This window comes from Fusarium pseudograminearum, chromosome 3 (assembly GCF_000303195.2).
Source record: "Fusarium pseudograminearum CS3096 chromosome 3, whole genome shotgun sequence".
In the NCBI taxonomy this organism is placed as follows: domain Eukaryota; kingdom Fungi; phylum Ascomycota; class Sordariomycetes; order Hypocreales; family Nectriaceae; genus Fusarium; species Fusarium pseudograminearum.
The window spans coordinates 4,204,493-4,226,156 of record NC_031953.1 but is presented as its reverse complement, the minus strand read 5'-3'; the positions used below and the strand labels follow the sequence as shown (position 1 = coordinate 4,226,156).

The 21,664-nt window shown below is 48.7% G+C and overlaps 8 protein-coding genes across 8 annotated transcripts, besides 2 other annotated features; 5 read left to right on the top strand and 3 right to left on the bottom strand.

The window, feature by feature from the left end:
- Positions 1–1,202: 1,202 nt before the first annotated feature.
- FPSE_04215 (uncharacterized protein) lies at positions 1,203–1,807 on the bottom strand (the record flags this gene model as incomplete). Its single annotated transcript, XM_009257333.1, has 2 exons — positions 1,203–1,703; positions 1,760–1,807. 2 exons carry the CDS (start codon positions 1,805–1,807, stop codon positions 1,203–1,205), a joined length of 549 nt encoding a protein of 182 aa, XP_009255608.1.
- A 994-nt stretch (positions 1,808–2,801) lies between these two features.
- On the top strand, positions 2,802–4,763 carry FPSE_04214 (uncharacterized protein; the record flags this gene model as incomplete). The annotated part of the gene is made up of 1 exon (XM_009257332.1): positions 2,802–4,763. One exon carries the CDS (start codon positions 2,802–2,804, stop codon positions 4,761–4,763), a length of 1,962 nt encoding a protein of 653 aa, XP_009255607.1.
- Positions 4,764–5,787: 1,024 nt separating this feature from the next.
- On the top strand, positions 5,788–6,810 carry FPSE_04213 (uncharacterized protein; the record flags this gene model as incomplete). The annotated part of the gene is made up of 1 exon (XM_009257331.1): positions 5,788–6,810. The coding sequence occupies one exon, from the start codon at positions 5,788–5,790 to the stop codon at positions 6,808–6,810; it is 1,023 nt and encodes a 340-aa protein (XP_009255606.1).
- Positions 6,811–7,032: 222 nt separating this feature from the next.
- Positions 7,033–8,396, bottom strand: FPSE_04212 (uncharacterized protein; the record flags this gene model as incomplete). The annotated part of the gene is made up of 2 exons (XM_009257330.1): positions 7,033–8,145; positions 8,205–8,396. 2 exons carry the CDS (start codon positions 8,394–8,396, stop codon positions 7,033–7,035), a joined length of 1,305 nt encoding a protein of 434 aa, XP_009255605.1.
- Positions 7,105–7,168: a microsatellite.
- Positions 8,397–8,931: 535 nt separating the features above from the next.
- FPSE_04211 (uncharacterized protein) lies at positions 8,932–12,750 on the top strand (the record flags this gene model as incomplete). Its single annotated transcript, XM_009257329.1, has 11 exons — positions 8,932–8,972; positions 9,019–9,056; positions 9,110–9,183; positions 9,233–9,323; positions 9,969–10,135; positions 10,212–10,304; positions 10,361–10,412; positions 10,466–10,593; positions 10,645–11,770; positions 11,827–12,386; positions 12,442–12,750. The coding sequence occupies 11 exons, from the start codon at positions 8,932–8,934 to the stop codon at positions 12,748–12,750; spliced, it is 2,679 nt and encodes an 892-aa protein (XP_009255604.1).
- A 1,090-nt stretch (positions 12,751–13,840) lies between these two features.
- Positions 13,841–13,873: a microsatellite.
- Positions 13,874–14,480: 607 nt separating this feature from the next.
- Positions 14,481–15,825, top strand: FPSE_04210 (uncharacterized protein; the record flags this gene model as incomplete). Its single annotated transcript, XM_009257328.1, has 4 exons — positions 14,481–14,610; positions 14,672–14,832; positions 14,890–15,570; positions 15,622–15,825. 4 exons carry the CDS (start codon positions 14,481–14,483, stop codon positions 15,823–15,825), a joined length of 1,176 nt encoding a protein of 391 aa, XP_009255603.1.
- A 227-nt stretch (positions 15,826–16,052) lies between these two features.
- FPSE_04209 (uncharacterized protein) lies at positions 16,053–16,505 on the bottom strand (the record flags this gene model as incomplete). The annotated part of the gene is made up of 1 exon (XM_009257327.1): positions 16,053–16,505. One exon carries the CDS (start codon positions 16,503–16,505, stop codon positions 16,053–16,055), a length of 453 nt encoding a protein of 150 aa, XP_009255602.1.
- Positions 16,506–17,193: 688 nt separating this feature from the next.
- Positions 17,194–19,104, top strand: FPSE_04208 (uncharacterized protein; the record flags this gene model as incomplete). The annotated part of the gene is made up of 4 exons (XM_009257326.1): positions 17,194–17,224; positions 17,440–17,792; positions 17,860–18,241; positions 18,293–19,104. 4 exons carry the CDS (start codon positions 17,194–17,196, stop codon positions 19,102–19,104), a joined length of 1,578 nt encoding a protein of 525 aa, XP_009255601.1.
- Between the last annotated feature and the right edge of the window lie 2,560 nt (positions 19,105–21,664).

The window sequence follows — 21,664 nt, the reverse complement described above, 5'->3', positions numbered from 1 at the left end:
AGATAGCGTCTGTAAATGACAACTACTACACGCGGCCTTTGTAGTAACTGATGGTGTATTGATGATCTATGGCGTGGTCAATCTGATGGCGATTGGGGCTGTTTATTGTAAATCACCCCAGGTCATCCGTTGGCTGGAGCTGGATTGAGCACGTATTTATTAATGTGATTCTACCAGAGCGTAAGAAGCCACCATTCTCGTCCCAGGCCGCTCTGACTTTTTACAGTCAACATTCGATCCGCTACCGAAATACAGATCCAACACGGGCCTTTTAAGACAGCCCCTTGGTAATTTCAGCCTATTTTCACCTGACGGTGGAAAGACATTGAATAAGTATAAACACCATATCTTTTGCTTATCATCTTTAGAAACGAGTGCTTGAGATAGATTCTGGACTCTGTCAGGTGAGAGAGATATGAGCAAGTTATTTCGAGTTTGTTTTAACTACCTACCCCACTAGCACTGCTCCATACTATGTGCAACACCACACAGGTGTCGGCCGAGACCAGATCATCATCCTTGTCCTCAGCTTCAGTGTAGAGTTAGAGTTAAATCGTCAACGATCGGCTATCCTATTCTAGTTAGACACCGTTGCTTCAAACAGTTGTGCTCCCGTTGAGCTCGGTCCCGGCTCACATGTGCCACAATAGTCTTGCAAGTGAACGATATATCAGAGGCTAACAGCCCAGAGACCAGTCAAATGTCTCGTTTCAACGATTATTGGATTATTCTGTCTTTAGGCGGTACAGGGTTGATGGATATGATCCGAAATGTTTATATTAACGACTCTATATGAAACAAGTCACGAGTTTTGTGAAACATTAAAGGAGTATTGCAATCTCATGTGCCATGCTTGGACTTGTATCATTGCCCAGGCCACGGATTGTTTCTCAACTCGTGCATTTCCAACGTTGCGGTTGAGATGACTCAAACATCCAAAAGTTACCGTCGTGTTGATAGGCCAATAGATAGGCTGAGAGGTTGATACTTGAAGTTGAGACATAACGGGTAAGTGTTCTTACACGATACATTTATTAGTGGCGTATTTTCGTCAACCTTAAATGAACGTCACGGTGACTATCATTCCTGAATATATTCAACTCTAAAGTGCTGCTGCCGGGTATCGCTAAATATCAACTCATCATGCAAAAGACATGTGTATCTCAACAGTCAAATCAAACAATCCACCTACTCATCCATTCCTAACCGCAGCACACCGTTGTCTCCTCGATTCCCTTCGACTTATCCTCGGGACCTTCCAAACCCTCCAAATCGATCCTCACGACGAGCCAGTCGCAAAAGAACTTGCCCAAGCCGGCACCGATAAAGATGCTGATGATCACGTAGCCGTTGAAGTACATGGCCAAAAGCATCACAATGTAAGCTCCTGCGAACGTCGCAGCGTGGATAAAGGCGCGGATAAACTGCTGGAGAGGTGATGCTCGGTAGGTCAGAGTCTGTCGCGTGGGCACAACTGCTCCCGTGCATCCGGCAGCAGCGAGAGCAACGCTGTGACTCGTCGCTTGGCGCTGGAAGCCTCGCTGAAGGAGGGCATCATATTCCTTTCCTAGACGACGGAAGAACTCGACAAGAATGACCAAAAGGATAACACCGATGCAAGTAGCGGCCATCATGCCTTGGTTCTTGATTTGCCAAGATGAGGCAAGGAAGCAGGCATCAATTGTGTTCCAATTCCACAGCATCTGAGACTTGTTAGATGATATCAATTGGTGGGATTCTGGGTCAAGTGCTTCATTACCTCGACCTTGCAGGCCGCGCCGTCGCCGCCCATAGCTCCGTGGTCCATATTTGGTGATTCTGCTGATGAATATGTCTGACTTGAGGTATTGGCAGTGGCAGATCAGGAAAGAGTTGGAGCGAATATGGAGATTCGAGTCAGAGAATGAGTGGTGGTGCCCGGGATAATAAGTACAGTAAATAAGCCAGGAGTTGCGATGGTCCACTGAGAACAATTGAGCTGTTTCCAAGAGTCTTGGGAGGCGAAAAGAGGAGACTTTGGATGGAGGGGAGCCGGAGAATTTAGAAGCTATATCAGCGGCAGGAAAGAAGTTGATGTACGGTGCTGTTACCGCGGGAAGAGGAAGTTATTAATGAGGGGATATTATTCCATGCCATGGCTAGACCGGAATATAGTGATTTAATGACCAGATATGGGAGCTGATAATCAGCTCAAAGTGATAGTACCGAGTCTCGAGATCCGGCCTTGTGGAGTCTTTTTGGAGTCTTTAGAGGTTTTAGAGGCTTTTAGTGGAGTTTTGTAGTGGATCTTGAATCGTTAATCCCGGTAAAACGTGCTCATTCATGCTCAACTCTAAACCTTTCGCCTCAATTGCTTCATCAGACCCTCAGGGTTCTTCCCCTTCAACTTCTGTTTCCTCCGACCAATCCTTTAATTGAGCAAGTAATCAGGAAACATTTACTCGATATGGGTTGGTTCCCGGGCCAAGAACCTTGGAATGGGGGTTCCTTTTTACTATTCCGTCCCCAATATTTCAACACCTCCTCAAACATGCTCAACTGGGTCGACCAACGGTGGAGTCTTTTCTTGTCTTTACCTTGTTAGTCTTGGGTAATTATGATCTGGTCTCGGCAAGGCGGTGCGATTCCTATTTGTATCTAATGGTATCACATCCTCTGGTTTGATACCCATCACTCGTCACTCATCACTCCTCTCTCTCTCCCTCTCTCTCCTGGTTGCTGGTCATCCTTTACTCTAATCTATTATCTTGTCTTATGGACCAGTAAGGAGTTCAACCACCACAACCATGACGTCCACCAAAATGGCTCTGAACGAGCTGGATGCTCGCCACATCCAAAACATGAGCGAGGCTCAAACACTCGTTCCTCACTGGGGATATGCCAATCGTGCCCTTCCCTGCACAAACGACAAGGGCTCTTGCGAGTATCTCGATCTCGTCTACAGCGCTCATGACTACGGGATGCTCTACAGCGCAATCCTCTGGGCCACTATCCTCGGGATAGTCTTCATCTGGGCACTTCTTCGATTCGTCGGCAAACCTTCAGCTCCCGCAATCGCTTCTGGTGCGAGTCCTAAAGCCGGTCTCACAAAGGTTCGCCGCAGTATCGCCTCCTTCACTCGACGATATCTTCTCCCGGATGCTTGCCGCGCCATCTTTGGCCGAACTACTCGCTTCCAAGTCGCCGTGCTCACAGCTCTTATCATCTACCTCACTATTTGGAGCTTCGTCGGCATGACTTATCATACCTGGATCACTCCCGTCAAGAACATGCCTGGCGTGTACAACACTCGCACTTCTCTCGGTCCTTGGTCCGACCGAGTCGGAATTCTGGCTTATGCCTTGACTCCTCTGTCTATTCTGCTAGCCAGCCGAGAGTCTATCCTGTCTCTCATCACGGGTGTCCCCTACCAGAGCTTCATGTTCCTGCACCGCTGGACGGGCTATATCATTTTCATCCAAAGCGCCCTTCACACTATCACTTGGTGCATCGTTGAGATCCGCTTGTATCAGCCTCAACCTGACGTTGCCGCTGCATGGGTTGTCCAACTATACATAATATGGGGTATTGTGGCAATGATTTTGCTCCTCCTTCTGCTCGTTGGTAGCACACCCTGGGGTATTCGCCTGACGGGCTATGAGTTCTTCCGCAAGTCTCACTACGTGCTCGCCATGGTCTACATCGGTGCCTGCTGGGCCCACTGGGCTCTGCTCAAGTGCTTTTTGCTGCCATCTCTCCTCCTTTGGTTCGTTGACCGCGGATTCCGGATCCTTCGAACTGCCTACCTCCACTACCACCACCTTCCCTCTGGCAACATGGGTTTCCAGGCCTCTCAGGCCACTATCACTAGGTTCCCTGATGAGGAACACGGTGATATCCTACGATTCGATCTCCAGAACGACCAGGATCCTTGGAAGGTTGGCCAGCACTATTACCTCTGCTTCACCGAAAGCAGCATCTGGCAGTCTCACCCTTTCACCCCCATCAATGCTCCGTACGTTGAGAACGGCGTCGTGAAGCACTCGTACATCATGCGTGCCCGAGGAGGTGAGACCAAGAAGATGGCCCAGCTGGCCGCCAAGAAGCTCCATGCCTCTGAGACAACTACTACCCCTATCATTATGACTGGCGCCTATGGTGAGACTACTATGGACCACGTTACACCTGACACCAACATTGTCTGCGTTGCCGGTGGTACTGGTATCGCATATGTCCTCCCTGTCCTCCTCGAACTCGCCCGATCACCCATCTCCCGAGACCGCAAGATTGAACTTATCTGGGCCATCCGCCACGCTACTGACGCCGAGTGGGTTCAGCAAGAGATGGATCTTTTGCAACAAGCCCGCAAGGCCCTCAACCTCAAGATCCGAGTCTACGCTACACGAGACGCCAGCAGTAGGACGAGCTCCAAGGTCCGCATGGAGGACGAGAAGGATGCCAAGGATACTTCCAGACCAGTTGTCTCATCATCCTCATCGTCCGACGTGATTGACGAGAGCTGTGCTTGCGGCACTGATGTCCCTGTCCGTAAGATCGGACAAGGCATTGAGGACGAAGACCGTCATCCCAACCTTCCCAAGCTTATCAACGACTTTGTGGGTAACACCATCACTGGTCCCACGACAGTCTTTGCTAGTGGCCCTGGTGGCATGATTAGTGACCTGCGCACAATTGTGGCCGGTTGCAACTCTGCTGGACAGGTGTGGAAGGGCAACGAGCGATTCGATGTCAACCTGGTCTGTGATGACCGCCTGGAATGGTAAAATGTCCGCTCATGACGGGGAAATGATTTAGAATTTTTGTTTGATACCACACTAAGATACCACTTGTTGCGATTTTGATTTTTGATGGCATTTTTAACGCTACAAAAAAGTTGATAGTATATTTTGGGTATAATTCTCACGTATATATAAGATGGTACCAATACGTACATTATTGACATTTGACTCTCTGCCTATTCTACCCATCTAAGATTAGCCTATTGTGATTCTGGTTTTTGATGTTTGCTTACATTGGTAGCTACCGGCATATATGCACTATTGTCGTGGAACCAACCCATGGGTCTTACTCCGTGATGCTCCATGATGACGATCATGGGTTAGGGAGCCATGTTTGGTCTTCAACAATATCCGCCATGATAACAGCATATGAGCACACGAATCAAAGAGCAAGCTAGAACAAAGTGTTAGCTTATAGTCTATTTTGAGCCTCACCTATGGAACAATAACAAAATACCCTACTGCATAACACTACCACAAACCTGGGACTAACAAGTTGCTGCATACAGCCGCACCACTCATTATGTACAGTACCCATGACACAAACACCCCGCACTCAAACACTCACATCGGTCGAGCTGGGCCGAGTACCCCGTGACAATAAGTTTCAAAGGAAGAAAGAGAAAAACAACTCATAGTTAATTGGTCTATCGACATAGAATAGAAGCAAGTAATAAGTGGCTCATGACCCCATTTGCAGTTTAGCCTGAAGTCGTGAGATGGAGTATCATGATGGGTCCCCCAAGCTCTCTCATTTATCCCAGATCCCACACCTATGTAACTAGGTAAGTCATACAGCATAGTGAGATACAAACAAATACGTACCTATATAAAACTGGCTACATCCCAGATCACACCTTGATTCTGTCTTTTTGAGTTACCTGTTCATTTTCATCATCATTGGCTCTGTTGAACAACCAATTGTCTATATAAACCACTCAATAACTCACTCCACCCCCCATTCAGATCTGTATTCCACCTCAGCCCAGAAAAGTGACTTACGTTCATCATGGCCGACTCTTCCATTTCCTTCCTGCCCCTCGGCGCCATTATTCAGTCTATTGTCGTCAACGGCGTCAACATCGTTCAAGGCTTCCCCGCCCAAGAAGACTATGAGAAGTACAACTATCCCTACTTTGGCGTGACCGTTGGCCGCATTGCCAACCGTATCAAGGACGCTCGCATCAATAGCCTCAATGGTAAGGAAGTCATTCTCGCCGCCAATGACGGAAAGAACCATCTCCACGGTGGCAAGGTTGGCTGGAGCACCCGCGTCTGGGACGGTCCCAAGCCCGTTGGCACCCGTGAGGTTCCTGGTGTCGAGGGTGTCGAGGGTGGAGAGAGCGTTGCTTTTACGCTCACTAGCGAGGATGGCGATGAGGGATACCCCGGTACCGTAGAGGTCACCGTTACTTACACGACGGGCACACAAAAGGTCGACGGCAAGGATGTCACTATTCTCGCTATGGAGTACGAGGCTAAGCTTGTTGGCGGCGCTGATGAGACGGTCATCAACATGACCAACCACTCTTACTTCAACCCCAGCGGAAAGGAGACCATCGCTGACACAGAGATGACTCTCCCCACAGCCAGCTACCTCGCTGTTGGCGATGACCTCATCCCCACCGGCAAGATCGAGTCTTTCCCCGGCATCACCGCCAACAAGACCTTCACTCTGGGTCCTCAAGAGCCCAACATCGACCACTGCTTTGTTCTTAACGAGGATCCTTCATCTGTGCCTCTTGACACCCGCAGCCAGCCCCTCAACCTCAACGTCAAGGCTCACCACGCTGGCTCCAAAATCAACCTTGAAGTCTACAGCACCGAGCCAACTTTCCAGATCTACACCGGAGCTGGCATCAACGTGCCCGCCGTCAACGGTCTGCCTGCTCGCAAGGCCCGAGCTGGTTTCTGCTGTGAGCCTGCCCGCTACGTCAACGCGGCTAACGTGCCTGAATGGAAGAACCAGGTTCTGCTCAAGAAGGGAGAGACATACGGCGCCAGAACAGTTTACAAGGTGTGGTCCGACTAAGTTGGACGATTCATCAAAAGAAGAGAATATCAATTGGATAAGGGCTACTTAACAACGCCTAGCTATTTTGAGACAATCGGAAATCAAAGTTAAATCATTGCTGTTATCCTGATACTGTGTTGTACAAAACTACTCATGATGCATCCCGTCGTCCTCGATTATAGTCTGCTTGCCTCTGCTGTGGACGTAAGATTAATAGGGGCAGAAATTCATACACGAACCTCAGTCGGATTCATCATCGTCTCCCAAGAATGCCAAATCAGCCCTTACTCTCTTACGTCTCGCGGCATATGAGTTGTCCTCGTCGTCATCATCGTCGTCGTTGTTGCCTTCGTTATTCTCAGCGTCACTAGCATCGCTCTCAATAATCTTCTTGCTTTTGCTCCGACTTGCACGGCCGCGTCCCTCAACGCCCCATAAAGAACTCATCTCCTGCGCAGATTCAACTTCAGCAAGGAGTTCGCGTCGTTCTTTGATCTCGCGGGCTTTGGATTCGGAGAAGCGACCGTCCATTCCAATGTCGGCGAGCATCTTCTTGAGATGGCGAATCTTGGCCTTGGCATCGTCGCCGTACTGTTTCAGCTCGTTGTGCCAGAGCTTACGAACACCGCACTTGACAAGATGCCCTTGCAGCTTCTTGATTTCTTCAGTGTTGGGGTCGTCTGACGTGGTAGTCTTTTTCGCAGCGGCTTTGGGCGCCTTTGCGGGCTTGCTTGCGCTTTCCTTCTTTTCCTTCTTCTTACGCTTGGGCTTTGGAGGCTCGTCTATCACATCCGAATACTCTTCTTCCTCGTCAATAATCGGGTTGTCCTCGCCTTCTTCGGCGGGTGACTTTTCTTCTTCTCCATCTGGGCTTTGTACCTTTGCGGAGGGCGCAGCCTTTTCACCGACTGAGCCTCCATTCTTTGCATCTTGGTCCTTCTCTGGTGTTCCAGCATCTGAGCCCATGATGACATCTTCATTCTCATCCTCGGAAATGACTTCCTTCTTTGACTTGCGTTTCGTTGGTGCTTTCGCTGGTGCTTTCTTCGGCGCCGCTGACTTTCGCTTCTTTTGGGGCTTCTCCTCTTCACTCAGATCACTGAGCTCACTAAGCTCGCTCGATTCACCAGGTTCGGACTCTGGATCAGACTCTTGCTTCTTGGCAGCCTTTGTTGGCTTTTGTTTTGGTTTAGGCGCAGGCTTTGCTTTGGGTACACGCTTCTGACGCTTAGGCTTTGGTGGCGGGGACTCAGCATCCGGAGAAGAACGCTTCGTGCCAGTGCTCATCTTTTCTTCCCCATCTGAGCCAGCTTCGTTCTTTTCTTCTGGGGTCCATCCTTCCATGAGTTTTTCCTGATAACAGTGTAAGTTTATGAAAATAGAATGAAACATTAGTTGTAAGTAAAACTTACGACTCTCTGTTTGATGAGCTCCTTGCTCTTCTTCTTCCAGTCGTCACTCGATAGTAAACCATCCTCGAGGCTAAGATTCTCCTCCGTTTGCTTGCGAACTTTGTTGACTGTAGTATCGTCAGGGTGAGACTGATAGATTTGAAATGTGGCATCGAGCAGGGCTTGCTCGATCTCGTCATTTGACGGCGCCATTTTCGAAGTGTTGCAATCTTTTTAACGGATACACTTTTTTCTATTTCGGATTTGGCAAAGAAGGAGAAGAAAAAGGTGAATCAAAATGTTGTTGCACTGTAGAAAGATAAGTATTGAGTGTGCTCGGTTTGAGTCGCGTTTAGAACGCGACGAACAGCTCGAGGGCGAGCTTGGACAATTTTGTGGAGATTTTCGTAGCGGGGAGGAGCTTTAGCCAATTGTAGCTTGAGCATCTAGCGACAATCCGTTCATCCCGGGGTTGAAAACGTATTATTAAGAACAATAAGACTCTATAATGCCTCTTTTATTATGGGCTTTTTGAATATTTTCAGCCTGGAGGGGCAATTGTATCGTATAGATTTGCTATTAAATTTAAATAATGAGATAAGCTTGACAGGTAGGGGCCCTTTCTTATACTTTTAGTGGAGTACATACAGCAGCTACTAGTTGAACTTGGCCGCTTTCTTAGACCAGAACTTGCATACCTCAATCCAACCAATACCTTACATCATTTACTACTATCGATCAACTCAGCATGTCAGCTTCACTATCACCAGAATGTAACGAGGTCAAGGAGTATGTTTGTCTCTGTATTTTCAAGGCTTCCCACTAATGTGCCTAGGCGTTATGATACGTGCTTCTTGAAATGGTACAGTGAGAGTATGTTCTTCAAAGCCCCCAACTGTGGTGAGTACAAGGCTAAAACGAAGCAGAATATCTTCGAGGGCAAGAAAGGGACAGCAATGAGTGTGCAGAAATGTTCAAAGAATACCAAGCATGTCTCAAGGTAAGTCGATACCGACCAAGCTCGAGAGTTGATTTGCTGATAGCCATAGGTTGCACTGAAGGATAGAGGTGTGGACAAACTGGTGCAAGAGGCTCGTGAGGAGAATAAAGAGAATGATTTGAAACATCTCGGAGTCAGAAGTATGTTATTTTTGTTATTGTTTTTCAATCTTCGACTTGCTAACATGCATAGAATAATATGCATCATCTGCTGGTGAGCATGGCGTTCTGGTAACTGCAGACAGAGAGGTTGGAGTTGGAACCTTTTACTGAAGCATCCTTGGGTGAATAATAATCTCTCAGCTTTGATCTTTATATATTTTTACCTCTCAATGCATGTACAGTCTCTCATTGCATTTAATACACTGGCCTCTCTCATCATGTTGCTCTCTGTAGGCCTTCGTCATCGTCACATTCTCAATTGCGGAATCAAACCGCTTACACGTGATCTTGAAACAACTGGTGTGGCCCACTGTTAGCTCAAGTTTGACGTTGCTCTCCAGCTAAGGGAACAGACGACACGCAGGGGGGAACCAATCAACTCAATTTCTTAACATTGAGCTGGCAATTCCAATTCTAATTCCCTTCTAGAACCTGACTGTAACTTCCGTTCAGTCGCTCAAGTTACCAGATATTCCCAGCCATTGCACTAGACACTGTCGACTTATTCGATTACTTTCTCGGTCAACCTACGGTCAACCAACCAAGCAAGCATCTTGTCTGTCTTTCGCTTCATCCCGCCAGCAAACCCACTACCGCAGCTTGGCATACCTTATATCCTCCAAGCTTTCAACCAGAGAACGGCATGTACTGCCACGAGGAATAGCGCTTCTATGCACCCCTTTTCTATTCTGACGCTCGGCATCTTCGTCGCTGGCTACATCACTGCCCGTTGGGATCTGGTCACTCGTCTCTATGAACTTGCCATTTTCGCCTGGGAAAACGGTGTCGTCGTAAGTAGCCAAAGCCCCTCGCCCCCAGTCGCAAACTGTGCAGTGCACAAAGCTAACAGTCAACTTCCGTCCACAGACGCGCGCAACAAAAGCATTCGCTGCACTATCAGTCGTCTTCCTCGCCATTTGCGCCCCGACCGTCTTACTAGCCAGAAAAGAAACGAATCTGGTACGCTCGATTGCAACATCCGACGCCGCTGACAATGGCTAACAAGATGGCTCCAGCATCCACGACGAGTAGGAGCCGGTGTCTCTGCGCGGGAGCAGCTTAGAAGACGTGGCTCTTTCTAATTATATCGTTCTGGTCCAAATAGTTGCTTGTCATGATAGAGCATGATGGGTTGATGAGAGTGTTCTGGCCGACGGACATTCGCAGGTCCGATCGCCCCGGGGTCGTGGTGGGATGGCGCAATTCCGTACTCGACGTATTTGTTGTCGCCATCCTTGAAGATGTTGATGTTAGTCTGGCGCATTGCGAGTCACCGCAAACATAAAACTGACGTTAGCAGGCACGGAATACCGAATTCCACCTCAAAGCCGGTACCTTCTTCCGTAGCGAGCTTCACCCGAATAGCCAAATCACCGACATGTGCGGCCACGGCTCAATGCATGTCCTCGGACTCTCAAACGCTACCGATACCGAAGCAGCAGACCCTTCCTGGTTTTGTGCGACAACAAACTCGAACCCCCGAGAACCACAAATTACATGCACCAAGGCCATCAGCGTACAGCTCATCCTCTACGATCGTCCCCAACCTCAGGGAATGCAATACGTATCATTAAATCCCATTGCTCTGGCACTGGGCCATGATGGTTCTTTATTGGGCGACACGGTAGTTTCAGAGGGAGAGCAGGAGACACGAGAGCGTCAAATGAAGGAAGAGAAGCGCAAACTAGTTGAAAAGCTCAAGCAGCACACCATTTTCAAGCGAGTTCCCTCTGCGCGTGACAGAGCCTTGCCCAAAATCATCAACCAGATAAATTGGTCCTGGGAACTCGAGAAGACACTGCAAAAGAATGTGGGACGATTAGGGTCAAGGCCACGACGCAGCCTTAGTGTGTCTGAGAGAGTGGTCGAGACAGCATCGACAATGAGAAATTACGTTATTCTGCAACTGTGGACATGGTTTACGCTGTATCTGTTCCCCACGATACGCAAGACATTTGTCCTAGTCCTCATGGGCCATCGCATAATGGCAGAGATGTTGCTCTTGCTGCTCGAGTTCCGGGTAAAACCTGGAGCCGCAGCCCTGAAGGACATATCAGCTACAGCACAGCAAGTTGAGATACGACTTCAACAGTTTTGCTACTGGCCGATGCAGTACATGACCCTGCGGCAACGGAAGAACAATTGGGCTAGTGTTACGACAAGCCATCCTGATTATATCCGCTTTTATAACAGTTTATGGCTCGTCGCCAATGATGTTATCATTGGCATTGCTCTCGGCTCATATATCATCGAGAACGCAGATTGGGTTGCCGCGCAGATCGGTGATCTACTGCGCACTTACACAGTTGACGCACTTCAAAGCAGCATTTCATGGTTGATGGGTTGGCCAGCTGGTCTCAAGCTAAACGGCGAATTGGCAGCTTTTCTGGGAGATTTATTCCTTTGGGTCATTGACTACTGGTCTAGTAAGTACTTTCAGTCACAAAACAGCAGTTGATTATAGTCCACTAACTATTCCCAGGCTGCATCGAGACCTTGACTCCAGCATTACCCCAGATGGTGTGGTTTATAGGATTCTCGTCGTTCGCAGGCGCCAGCATGCCAATTGCCATGTTTTCTGATATGCTTTCGACTCTAACCATTCACATTTACTCCTTCTACCTAGCATCTGGAAGGATATATCACTGGCAGCTCACAATTCTCCAGTCCCTCTTCCACCTCTTCCGCGGCAAGAAGCACAATGTTCTTCGCAACCGTATTGATTCTTGCGATTATGACCTGGATCAACTACTTGTCGGCACCATCCTGTTCACACTACTCTTCTTCCTTCTGCCGACAGTCGCCGTCTTTTATCTCAATTTTGCCATTGCGAGGATGGCTATCATCTCTCTTAAGGCTGGATTTGATACCCTCCTTTCCTGTCTGAATCACTTTCCCTTGTTCGCACTCATGTTGAGAATCAAAGACCCGAGGAGACTTCCTGGTGGTATACGATTTGAGCTTCGAGATACCCACGACTATATACGTGATGGCACAAGTAACACTGAGGGGCCGCCCCCTACTTCGGTCATCTACCTCAAGGTTGGTAGAATCTACTTCCAAAATTACATGGTAGCAACACTAACTTGACCACTAGTCAATTCCCTTGACATTCCGAATCATGTTTAACCAATACTTCCAAATGGCAAACCGCATCCGAAAACATTACCTCTCGCCCAAAGTCTTCTTCTGTCTCCTCACAGGCAAGTTTGTGCCGCCCATCAACCGCAAGAATTTGTATAGTCTACAATACAGCATGTTGCCGGCTCGTCGGGCAAATATCTGGGAGATGTGGAGGGCTTTGAATACGAAGACAAAACCAACCAAGCGTATGCCATTGCCTTATATACCTCCGCTGCCCAATGGGGGGAGAAGGACTTCAGCAAATAATGGACGGGCTAGATAAACGATAGATACATAAAGTGTTTGACGTAAATGAAGAGTAATGAGTGGTGATGCTTTTGTTGGAGGCTATTACACCTGGTGATGATGCTTGTCAATGATAATTACTAGTTAGCCACCCTGGCCGTTTGTTGAATCGATCGAGTGATCGAGTGCAACCAAGGTCAGCGCTGGGCTCGCAGGTGTCTGTTCTGGCTCGTATCAAGAAGTGCAGTGCAGACAGGGCAGTGTTTTGGCGATCGTCGTGAAGGTAACAACCACACCGAGATCAAGACACCACTTCTATAACTCGGCTATAATGGCTTCACTCCATCATGGTATGTAGAAAACAGGATGCAGGTTAAAAACGGTACCTTTGTGTTCGGTCCTTGTCACCCCACATCCCCGGATCAGCGGCCCTTGCTGGCTTGTCTGTGCCAAGATGAACATCTCGGGCCCTTTCCATCCTTCCATATAATTACGACGTCTGCTGCGTGGTACATCTACCAAGGGGCCACGTAGATGGAAGATATGGATCTTGATGATTCTACTGATCATCATGAAGAAGCAACACTATCTAGTTGTCTCCCCATACTTGTTGTGACAGCCCAATCGTGTAACATTATGTGGTGTACATCGAGACACCACCATCACTGCTAACTTAGCGGCACAGCAACGTTCCCCACGCCGCATGGCGTTGAACTAACTGAGACAAGTATGGAAAGTCTTCAGTAACGGACCCTTGAAAAATGTCAAGCTTGTTTTCTCTTCTAGCGGGTCCGGCAGTCTAAAAGGGTAAGTATGTATCCGAAAACTAACAATGACGACAAGCGTGTCGTTCCAGTGCCAGTAACAAACTGACAAGACCTTGCGCAAAACCTTGTCAGTTCAGTCATCCAAGGGTCCTCCTCCCAATTCTCGATCGTGGGCTTCTCGACGTTGCTGATCGGCCCACTTCTACTTGGCATCGAGTCGTGATCATAATTAGTATCCTCAAGGTTCGGGTGCTAAATCCAGTTCTCTTGTCCATCAGGCATCTCATGACCCCGCAAACTTTGGGTACCTTAGTAGCCAAGGGTCCAGAACCCTTTCCAGCTTCTCTCCACTACAGCTTCCAGCTCAACTCTACTCAACTCAACCAAACTCAAAAGGACGTCTCATGTATTTATCAAAGGTGGTGCCACGTTCTACACCTTCTTCCTCGTCCAACGCTTTGTGACACCCGCCAGCGTCCTAACCGAACTCACCTAATCATCCCACGCATCCATATCGAGCTGCACCTACTCACTCCACCTGCCACCGTCACCATCTTCAAAAGTATCTTCTCATCCTCGTCTGCCTCATCAGGTGGCATTGACGTCACTACCGGCTGCTGGCCCGACTACGATTCATGATTGCGACCCTGAGAGCTGAGGAAGCACTATCAAAGTCGTACGGAAACGAGGGGTAGCACCACATTATCCCGGGGTAGGAGGAGCTAGAGGCGCATCGCTGCATCACCTGCTGCGGCTTATTTCACTTCCTGGTAAGTGATTGACACTCTTCCTCATGCGCATACATCTTCAGTTTTGGAGAGGACATTCTTGGCTTAGTCTTTTTCTCTTCGGTGATCCTGCTTGAATACATCACTGCCAGTATATAAACACTGCAATGTTTCCTAGTCCCCGTCAAATCATTCCTCCATACTTCTTTCAGACAAGCTTTGAAAGTCTGAATATTTTAGTAAACAAGTGACTTATACTAACTAGATCCGCAATGGAAACACAGGTTCAAATTACAACTCATTCTCACGACCCTTGGGCTACCACCCATCAGGTCATTCTTCAGCCAGTCATCATGGATCCCAAACAGCGATTCTACCATCACTTCTTGAAGAGCGTAACAGGTGAGACTTGACTTTAGTGATTGCCATGTTATCTCTCGTGCCTAATTTCCGTGTCGTGTAGTTCTCCAAGACCTCGTCGACGGGCTACCGTCCATTGCCAGTGTTGGCGGTGAGCGCCAGGAGGCCATCGATCACATCTTGGCTAGCATTGCAAAGCTACAGAACGAGGTAGCAGATGCTGCTGATTATACTCCTTCTTATGATCGAAAACAATACTCTGAGGTCAGACCGCTGGTTTCACTCACCAAAGTCTTTTTGGCTAACATGCATGTGCTGCAGACTATCAAGACTCTACAAGACAAGTTGAACGAGACTATAACTAGAATTACGCCCAAGTCAAAGTTCCAATTCCGCCGCCCAAAGACCAACCATGTGGATATGGGTGCTCCCGAGAACGATCCTCGTCTCAACCCTGGAAGTCACTCTCGGGTTAAGCACGACGCAACCATTATTCCTGGCATAGTCAGCCCTCCGTCCATGAACAAGGAGGATACACTCAGCGAACTACCATCCAAAGAGGCGTACAAGAACTACAACGAAGAGATGAAAAGACCTAGCGCCTCGTCTGTCCGGAAACCCAGCTTCTCAGCAGCAAAGAGCATTGGAATCTCGAGCCACTCAAACCTGCACATAATCCTGCCATCCTCAGCGTCACGCGCAACCTCATCTGGTAGTCTTACTGATCTCGAAGGCTGCATTATCGACATGTCGATCCCAACAACAGAGGGTTCAGCATTCCCTGGCCTTGCTATCAAGAACGTATCCAAGAGTCTCATCGTCGGAGGCCGTGTTAATGGCGCGGTCCATATCACAGGAGTGTCCGATAGCATTATAGTGGTTGTGGCCAGACAAGTTCGAATTCACGAGTGCAGCAATGTCGATATCTACTTGCATTGCGGAAGCCATCCCATCATTGAGGATTGTTCTGGCATGCGATTTGCGCCGTTGCCCACCCCATACGTAAGACTTGTTCGCATCTCATCTGACACGGTTTCAGCTAACCAAGAACAGAGAACCGAAGCAGAAGAGCCAGACGAGAATCAGTGGGATCAAGTAGATGACTTCAAGTGGCTCAAGGCTGGTCACAGTCCCAATTGGACCACTCTATCAGAAAACGAGAGGCTCAGCGATGATCTTTGGAGGGGTGTTGTGCCCGGCCAGCCTGGCGTCAGTGTAGAGGAAGCTCTGAAGAAGCTCAATATCCCCCGAAAGTAGAAGTAATGATGATAGATTCCCTATTAGGCAGTTTTGTACCACAATAATATACGATGAATAACAAGAGAATGATGATAAATAGAATAGCATGATAAATGTGATTTATTTGACCTGGAGACTCCAAACACCGTGCTGATAAGCCAAGGCATTGTTAATTAATGTTAAATAGGCCACTCCAAATGCCATAGGTGACCGACCCATAATAATTCGATACATGATTTCGTATATCATAACTCCATTTTGTCACCAGCGCTGATATCGTCCTTTCGATCTCGTCCCGTAGCTTCATCCCTCAACCGTTGAAGTAGAACACGCTGCTTTTCGATGCGTGTTTCAAGCTCGCGAATCTCGTCGTTCTGTTCAGCGATGGACCGGTCCATATCAGGTAATTCGCGAACTTGTGCGCGAGCTCGTTGCAGCTTGTGTTTTAGCCCGTCAGTTGCGCCCGGCACATCTTTGAAAGACAGTGTAGGTCCAGGCGCGTTGTTTCCTGTGGTGCCAGGCGCAGGTTCGGTGGTAATTCCAGCTGATGATTGAATACCGGCGCGGACGCGCGCGAGCACAAGGGAGAGCTCGGAGAGAGCATCGAGAGTGTCGGGAGAGAAGGTAGGCGGTAGAGCCAGTGGGTGTGGGCCATGCGCCGGCGCCGGCGCTGATGCTGATACTGATGAGGGAGACATGGTCTGTCGATTTTATGATACGATCGGTTCCGACTTGACCGCTCGAGGGCTCGACTGGGAAAGGGTGAAGAAGGAGAGAGATATAATCGGACGAGATCGATGTGCATGCGGTGTAGTGCAATGATTTGATTTTGATTCGAGGTGAGCTCCCAGCTCTGTTGCGCAGCTCGGGGAAATAGACCGGGTGGAACCTTTCAGCCTTGCATAAAATCCAGGTCCCTTAAAATGGATATTCCACGTTTATCGCGCTGGAGATGGTGGTGGTGGTGGGCAAATAGTAGACATCGATTGGGCCGATGAGCAGTTTTGTTGTTGGGTGGACGGTCCGAAAGAGAGTGAGGAAAGGTGAAAGAGTTACAGTGTGAGCTCATCATTGTACAGTACAGTAGCCGTGTTATAGGTGCGGTTGCACAGTATCAATTCGACTCATGCCACTAAATGGCATGACATAGACCCCCACTACAACTAACGTGTTTCCCTGCAAAATCGACAGTCCCCATCAAATCACGCATCATTCCTTTACTCAATCTTAGACAAGGGCCCGAATTACTCTCCGTCCTGTCTTATCCTTATCTGTGTCGACCCGAAACCTCTCTTGTTTATACCTCGACCTAGTTCCTCTCTTTTTCTTTCCGGTCTTTTCTTTCATTGCTTCAGTGCAAGAAAACCTAAACAACAAATAGCCATCATGTCCAAGACCGACCAAAAAGCCTGCCTCAGTACGTCGTCATGCCCCGCCCCCTCCATCAGCTCCAAACATTTCTATGCCCCGCGATCGTGATAGCTTGCAATGCATCGTCCTTCTGCGAGACGCTCAACAACCGCTCCTCCAGTCATTGCCCAATGATCGGAGGCCGGACTGAATTATCGTCTTTTACATCATTCTACTATACCTCAAAATGGCATGGCTAACCATAGAATTGCACTCTTACAGTCGTCATTGACGGTTGGGGTATTCCCTCCGCCGACAGCCCCAAGAACGGCGATGCCATCACCAACGCCAAGACCCCCGTCATGGACGCCCTCTACAAGGACTCCAAGGGTTACACCGAGCTTGAGGCCTCATCGCTGGCGGTAGGCCTTCCCGAGGGCCTCATGGGTAACTCTGAGGTTGGACATTTGAACATTGGTGCCGGTCGTGTTGTCTGGCAAGACGTTGTCCGAATTGACCAGACCATCAAGAATGGCGAGCTTAGCCAGAACGATGTCATCAAGAAGACCTTCCAGAGCGCTGCTGCTGGAAACGGCCGACTGCACCTCTGCGGTCTCGTCTCTCACGGTGGTGTGGTAAGTCAGATCATGAACAGATCCTTACATTGTTCCGAGTAATTGCCAGTCACTTACACTATAACAGCACGCCAAGCAAACTCACCTCTACGCCCTCCTCAAGGCCGCCAAGGAGTACGGTGTGCCCAAGGTTATCATCCACTTCTTCGGTGATGGCCGTGACACCGACCCCAAGTCCGGTGCTGGCTACATGCAGGAGCTCGTCGACAACATCAAGGAGATTGGTATTGGTGAAATTGGTACCGTTGTCGGCCGATACTTCGCTATGGACCGCGACAAGCGTTGGGACCGTCTTGAGATTGCCCTTAAGGGTCTTATCCTCGGTGAGGGTGAGGCCTCTGAGGACCCCGTCGCTACCGTCAAGGCTCGATATGAGCAGGGTGGTGACATGAACAAGGATGAGTTCCTTACTCCCATCATTGTCGGTGGTGATGACCGCCGTATCAAGGGTAAGTTCAACTGAATACCTGTGTTGCACACGCAGTGTCTAACTTTTGCAGATGACGATACCGTCTTCTTCTTCAACTACCGATCCGACCGTGTCCGCCAGATCACCCAGCTTCTTGGCGATGTCGACCGATCTCCTCTTCCTGACTTCCAGTACCCCAAGATCAAGCCTCTTGTCACCATGACCCAGTACAAGGGCGACTATCCTTTCGAGATTGCCTTCAAGCCCCAGCACATGGGCAACGTTCTCGCCGAGTGGCTCGGCAAGCAGAATGTTGAGCAGGTCCACATTGCTGAGACCGAGAAGTACGCTCACGTCACCTTCTTTTTCAACGGTGGTGTTGAGAAGGTTTTCCCTCTCGAGACTCGTGACCAGTCCCAGGATCTAGTCCCCTCCAACAAGTCCGTCGCTACCTACGATCTTGCCCCTGAGATGTCCGCCGATGGCGTCGCCGACCAGGTTGTCAAGCGTCTCGGCGAGCAGAAGTTCCCCTTCGTCATGAACAACTTTGCTCCTCCCGACATGGTCGGTCACACTGGTGTCTACGACGCCGCTGTCATCGGCTGTGAGGCCACCGATAAGGCCATTGGCAAGATTCTTGAGGGCTGCAAGAAGGCTGGCTACGTTCTTTTCATCACTGCCGACCACGGTAACGCTGAGGAGATGAAGTTCGCTGATGGCAAGCCCAAGACCAGCCACACCACCAACAAGGTGCCCCTTCTCATGGCCAACTACCCCGAGGGTTGGAGCCTCAAGGACACCACCGAGGGTGTCCTTGGTGACGTTGCCCCTACCGTCCTCGCCGCTATGGGTCTGCCTCAGCCCGAGGAGATGACTGGAAAGTCCCTTCTCCAAAAGGCTTAATTAAGATGACGATGATGACAAAATATACTTAAAAATGAAATGAATCCCGAGGGATGGTGTAGTAGTAGTGGTAGTAGTATTAGCGATTTGTTGATGGCTGAGCGCTGAGCGCTGGACGTGGGCGTGGGCTGTTGGTTCTTGATGCGTGCCGATCGACTGCATGGCTTTGGAGTTGATGAGGGTTAGAAGTTACCCTCGACTAGATAGACCTAGAGTCTAGAGTTTTAAAAGAGTAAAATTACTGAGAATAGAGGATTATAATGTTGTTTCTCAAACGCTTCTATGATTTGGGATGACAGTTCACCTATACATAACATGGCTGAAAACAATATCAACATGTGTGTTAAAAATTAGTACTTAGTAGGTAGGTACCCAAGTAGTAATAATTCGTTCGACACCACTTTTGCCGAACGATTGTTTATGAATTGTTGTTATAGCTGCCCCTTATTCACTCCTTAAGCACTCTCTCACAACTGTTAATTAAGCGTGAGGATATCAGCCAGCTGCTGAACCAACTAGGATGATAAGCCATGGCTGTCTGTAATGTCTTATCATATATTCTTAATAATAGAATTCCTATGTTGGACATGGAATAACCTCAGTTTCTGTTCATGTGCACTATGTTGGTGAGAACCAACTTATCAATTCGCCTGCCTGCCATGAACACTGCGTAGTTTCCTCCTGTCTCATGAGAGACGCCCTGATTCAACACTGATTAAACGTAAAAGGCAAATTACTCACACTCGTCAAATTTTGAGTCGACTTGTTGCTACTTTTGCCACCCACAAGACCGAATCATGAAATCTCTATTGCTGTATAACAAGGAGCCAACTAAGGTGCGTGTAGGGAACATTCGTTTTCATAAAGCAATATTTTATTTTTCTCTCCGATCCTAAAAATTGTTTCCAATTGTTGATTCGCGGTTCAAAGATGGAGAGACAAGCTAAAAGGAAAAAGAAAACAACTGACCACGCCCCTGTCGGAAACATAACCAGCAAATAAGAAGGACACGGAGACAAACCACCTCCATGCATTTCTAATATCTAGTTTGTGCGTTATCCCGCCGTATTATGCTGGCCTACTTGCCTTCTGGGTATCTAGACTAGGGCTTTGCATTCTCAACCAAGATCCATGTAAAGCAGATCATACAATCCAAGACATGAGATAGGAGCAGATGTGTACCTGTTGATCATATTGTTAAAGGCGGCCAGACAAAAGTAACGAGTGGATATCAAACAGCAGACTCGGAAGGAGAGATTGTAGATTATGTACACACCCACAGCGCCGCGTCTGCTCGACTCAACGGCGAATTGAAGAAGCTAATCAGCCACTGTTCGGCGAGAAAACTCCTGTACATACAGCTCGAGATGGAACTTGGAGAGTTCGACACACATACAACCAATGATGAGTCGCGGAGGCATCGCCGAGATCCTCACCTTCAGATCACAGAGATCAGCTCCCGCATCCTGGACGATCAGAAGTCCCCACACGCTTCAGATCTGTGCAACCTGACGAGCCACATGTTCTCCCCGATGGCTCTAGCTCACCCAATGCGAGCGCTTGACAATCGCCCAGGGGCTGACCATAGCTCCAAACCAAACCTGCCAGGGGCATCTCAAGAATCCTTGCCTGGAGGGACGCCGGAGGTCCCGCTCCGTTATACAAAGGCCCTGTAATGGCAGTAGAGTGGCTAACACGCGGAAGGTAGAGGGGCAGAGGGTTATGGGGTCCAACATGTGCTTCTGTGAAAGAAATTGTATGCGAAGTCTCTAAACGATGACCTAGACGATGTTATGTGGGTACGTGTTTTGGTGTCCGATCGTGGGGGAGAGGCAACGTCCCCAAGATCGGGCGGGAATAAGGGACAATCTCAGGGTCGAGACACTCAATCGAGCCTGTAGGCTTTCAGCAAATCGCGTGGTAGGACAGTCATACACCAAATACAGTAACCGTGCTTCGTGTCAACTCTAGTGTTTTGTGGCACAGGAGAAACGACAAAACGTAAGAGTAATGAGTTGCGAACCGCATGACGGTGACTCAGTACTTTGATATGTCTTGTAGCTGTTCTGCCTTTGCAGCAAAGCAGACAGCTCATAATACACATGAATCGCAAAAAAATAAGACTGACTGAGAAGACTAACACGGAAGCTCAGCTATCCGTTGCAAGTGCTTTAATGATCTCATATGCACCATCACTAGCCTCATGGGGCCCGTCTTGAAAAGTAAAGGACGTGTTGCGACGTTTGGATGTAGAAGCGCGAGAATCGGCTGTATTATGCATAAAGCTGAGATTGCACTGGGCTGATTTGAAAGAAGACCTCAAACTCTCCAGAAAATGCGACACCAAAAGATCCAAGGCACAACTCACGATCCTGTTGACTGTGTGCAATCGACCACCACTTCCCGCGTAAAATTTGTACCTGACACCTGGCGATGGCCTCGAACGAATCCACCGCGGCCGAATGTCAATCGGCTTTGGACCAAGGGGTGGCAGGGCGATATCGACGGCTAACGAGTGATCAACACGGAGATGATCGCAAAATACCATCATCGGGAAATC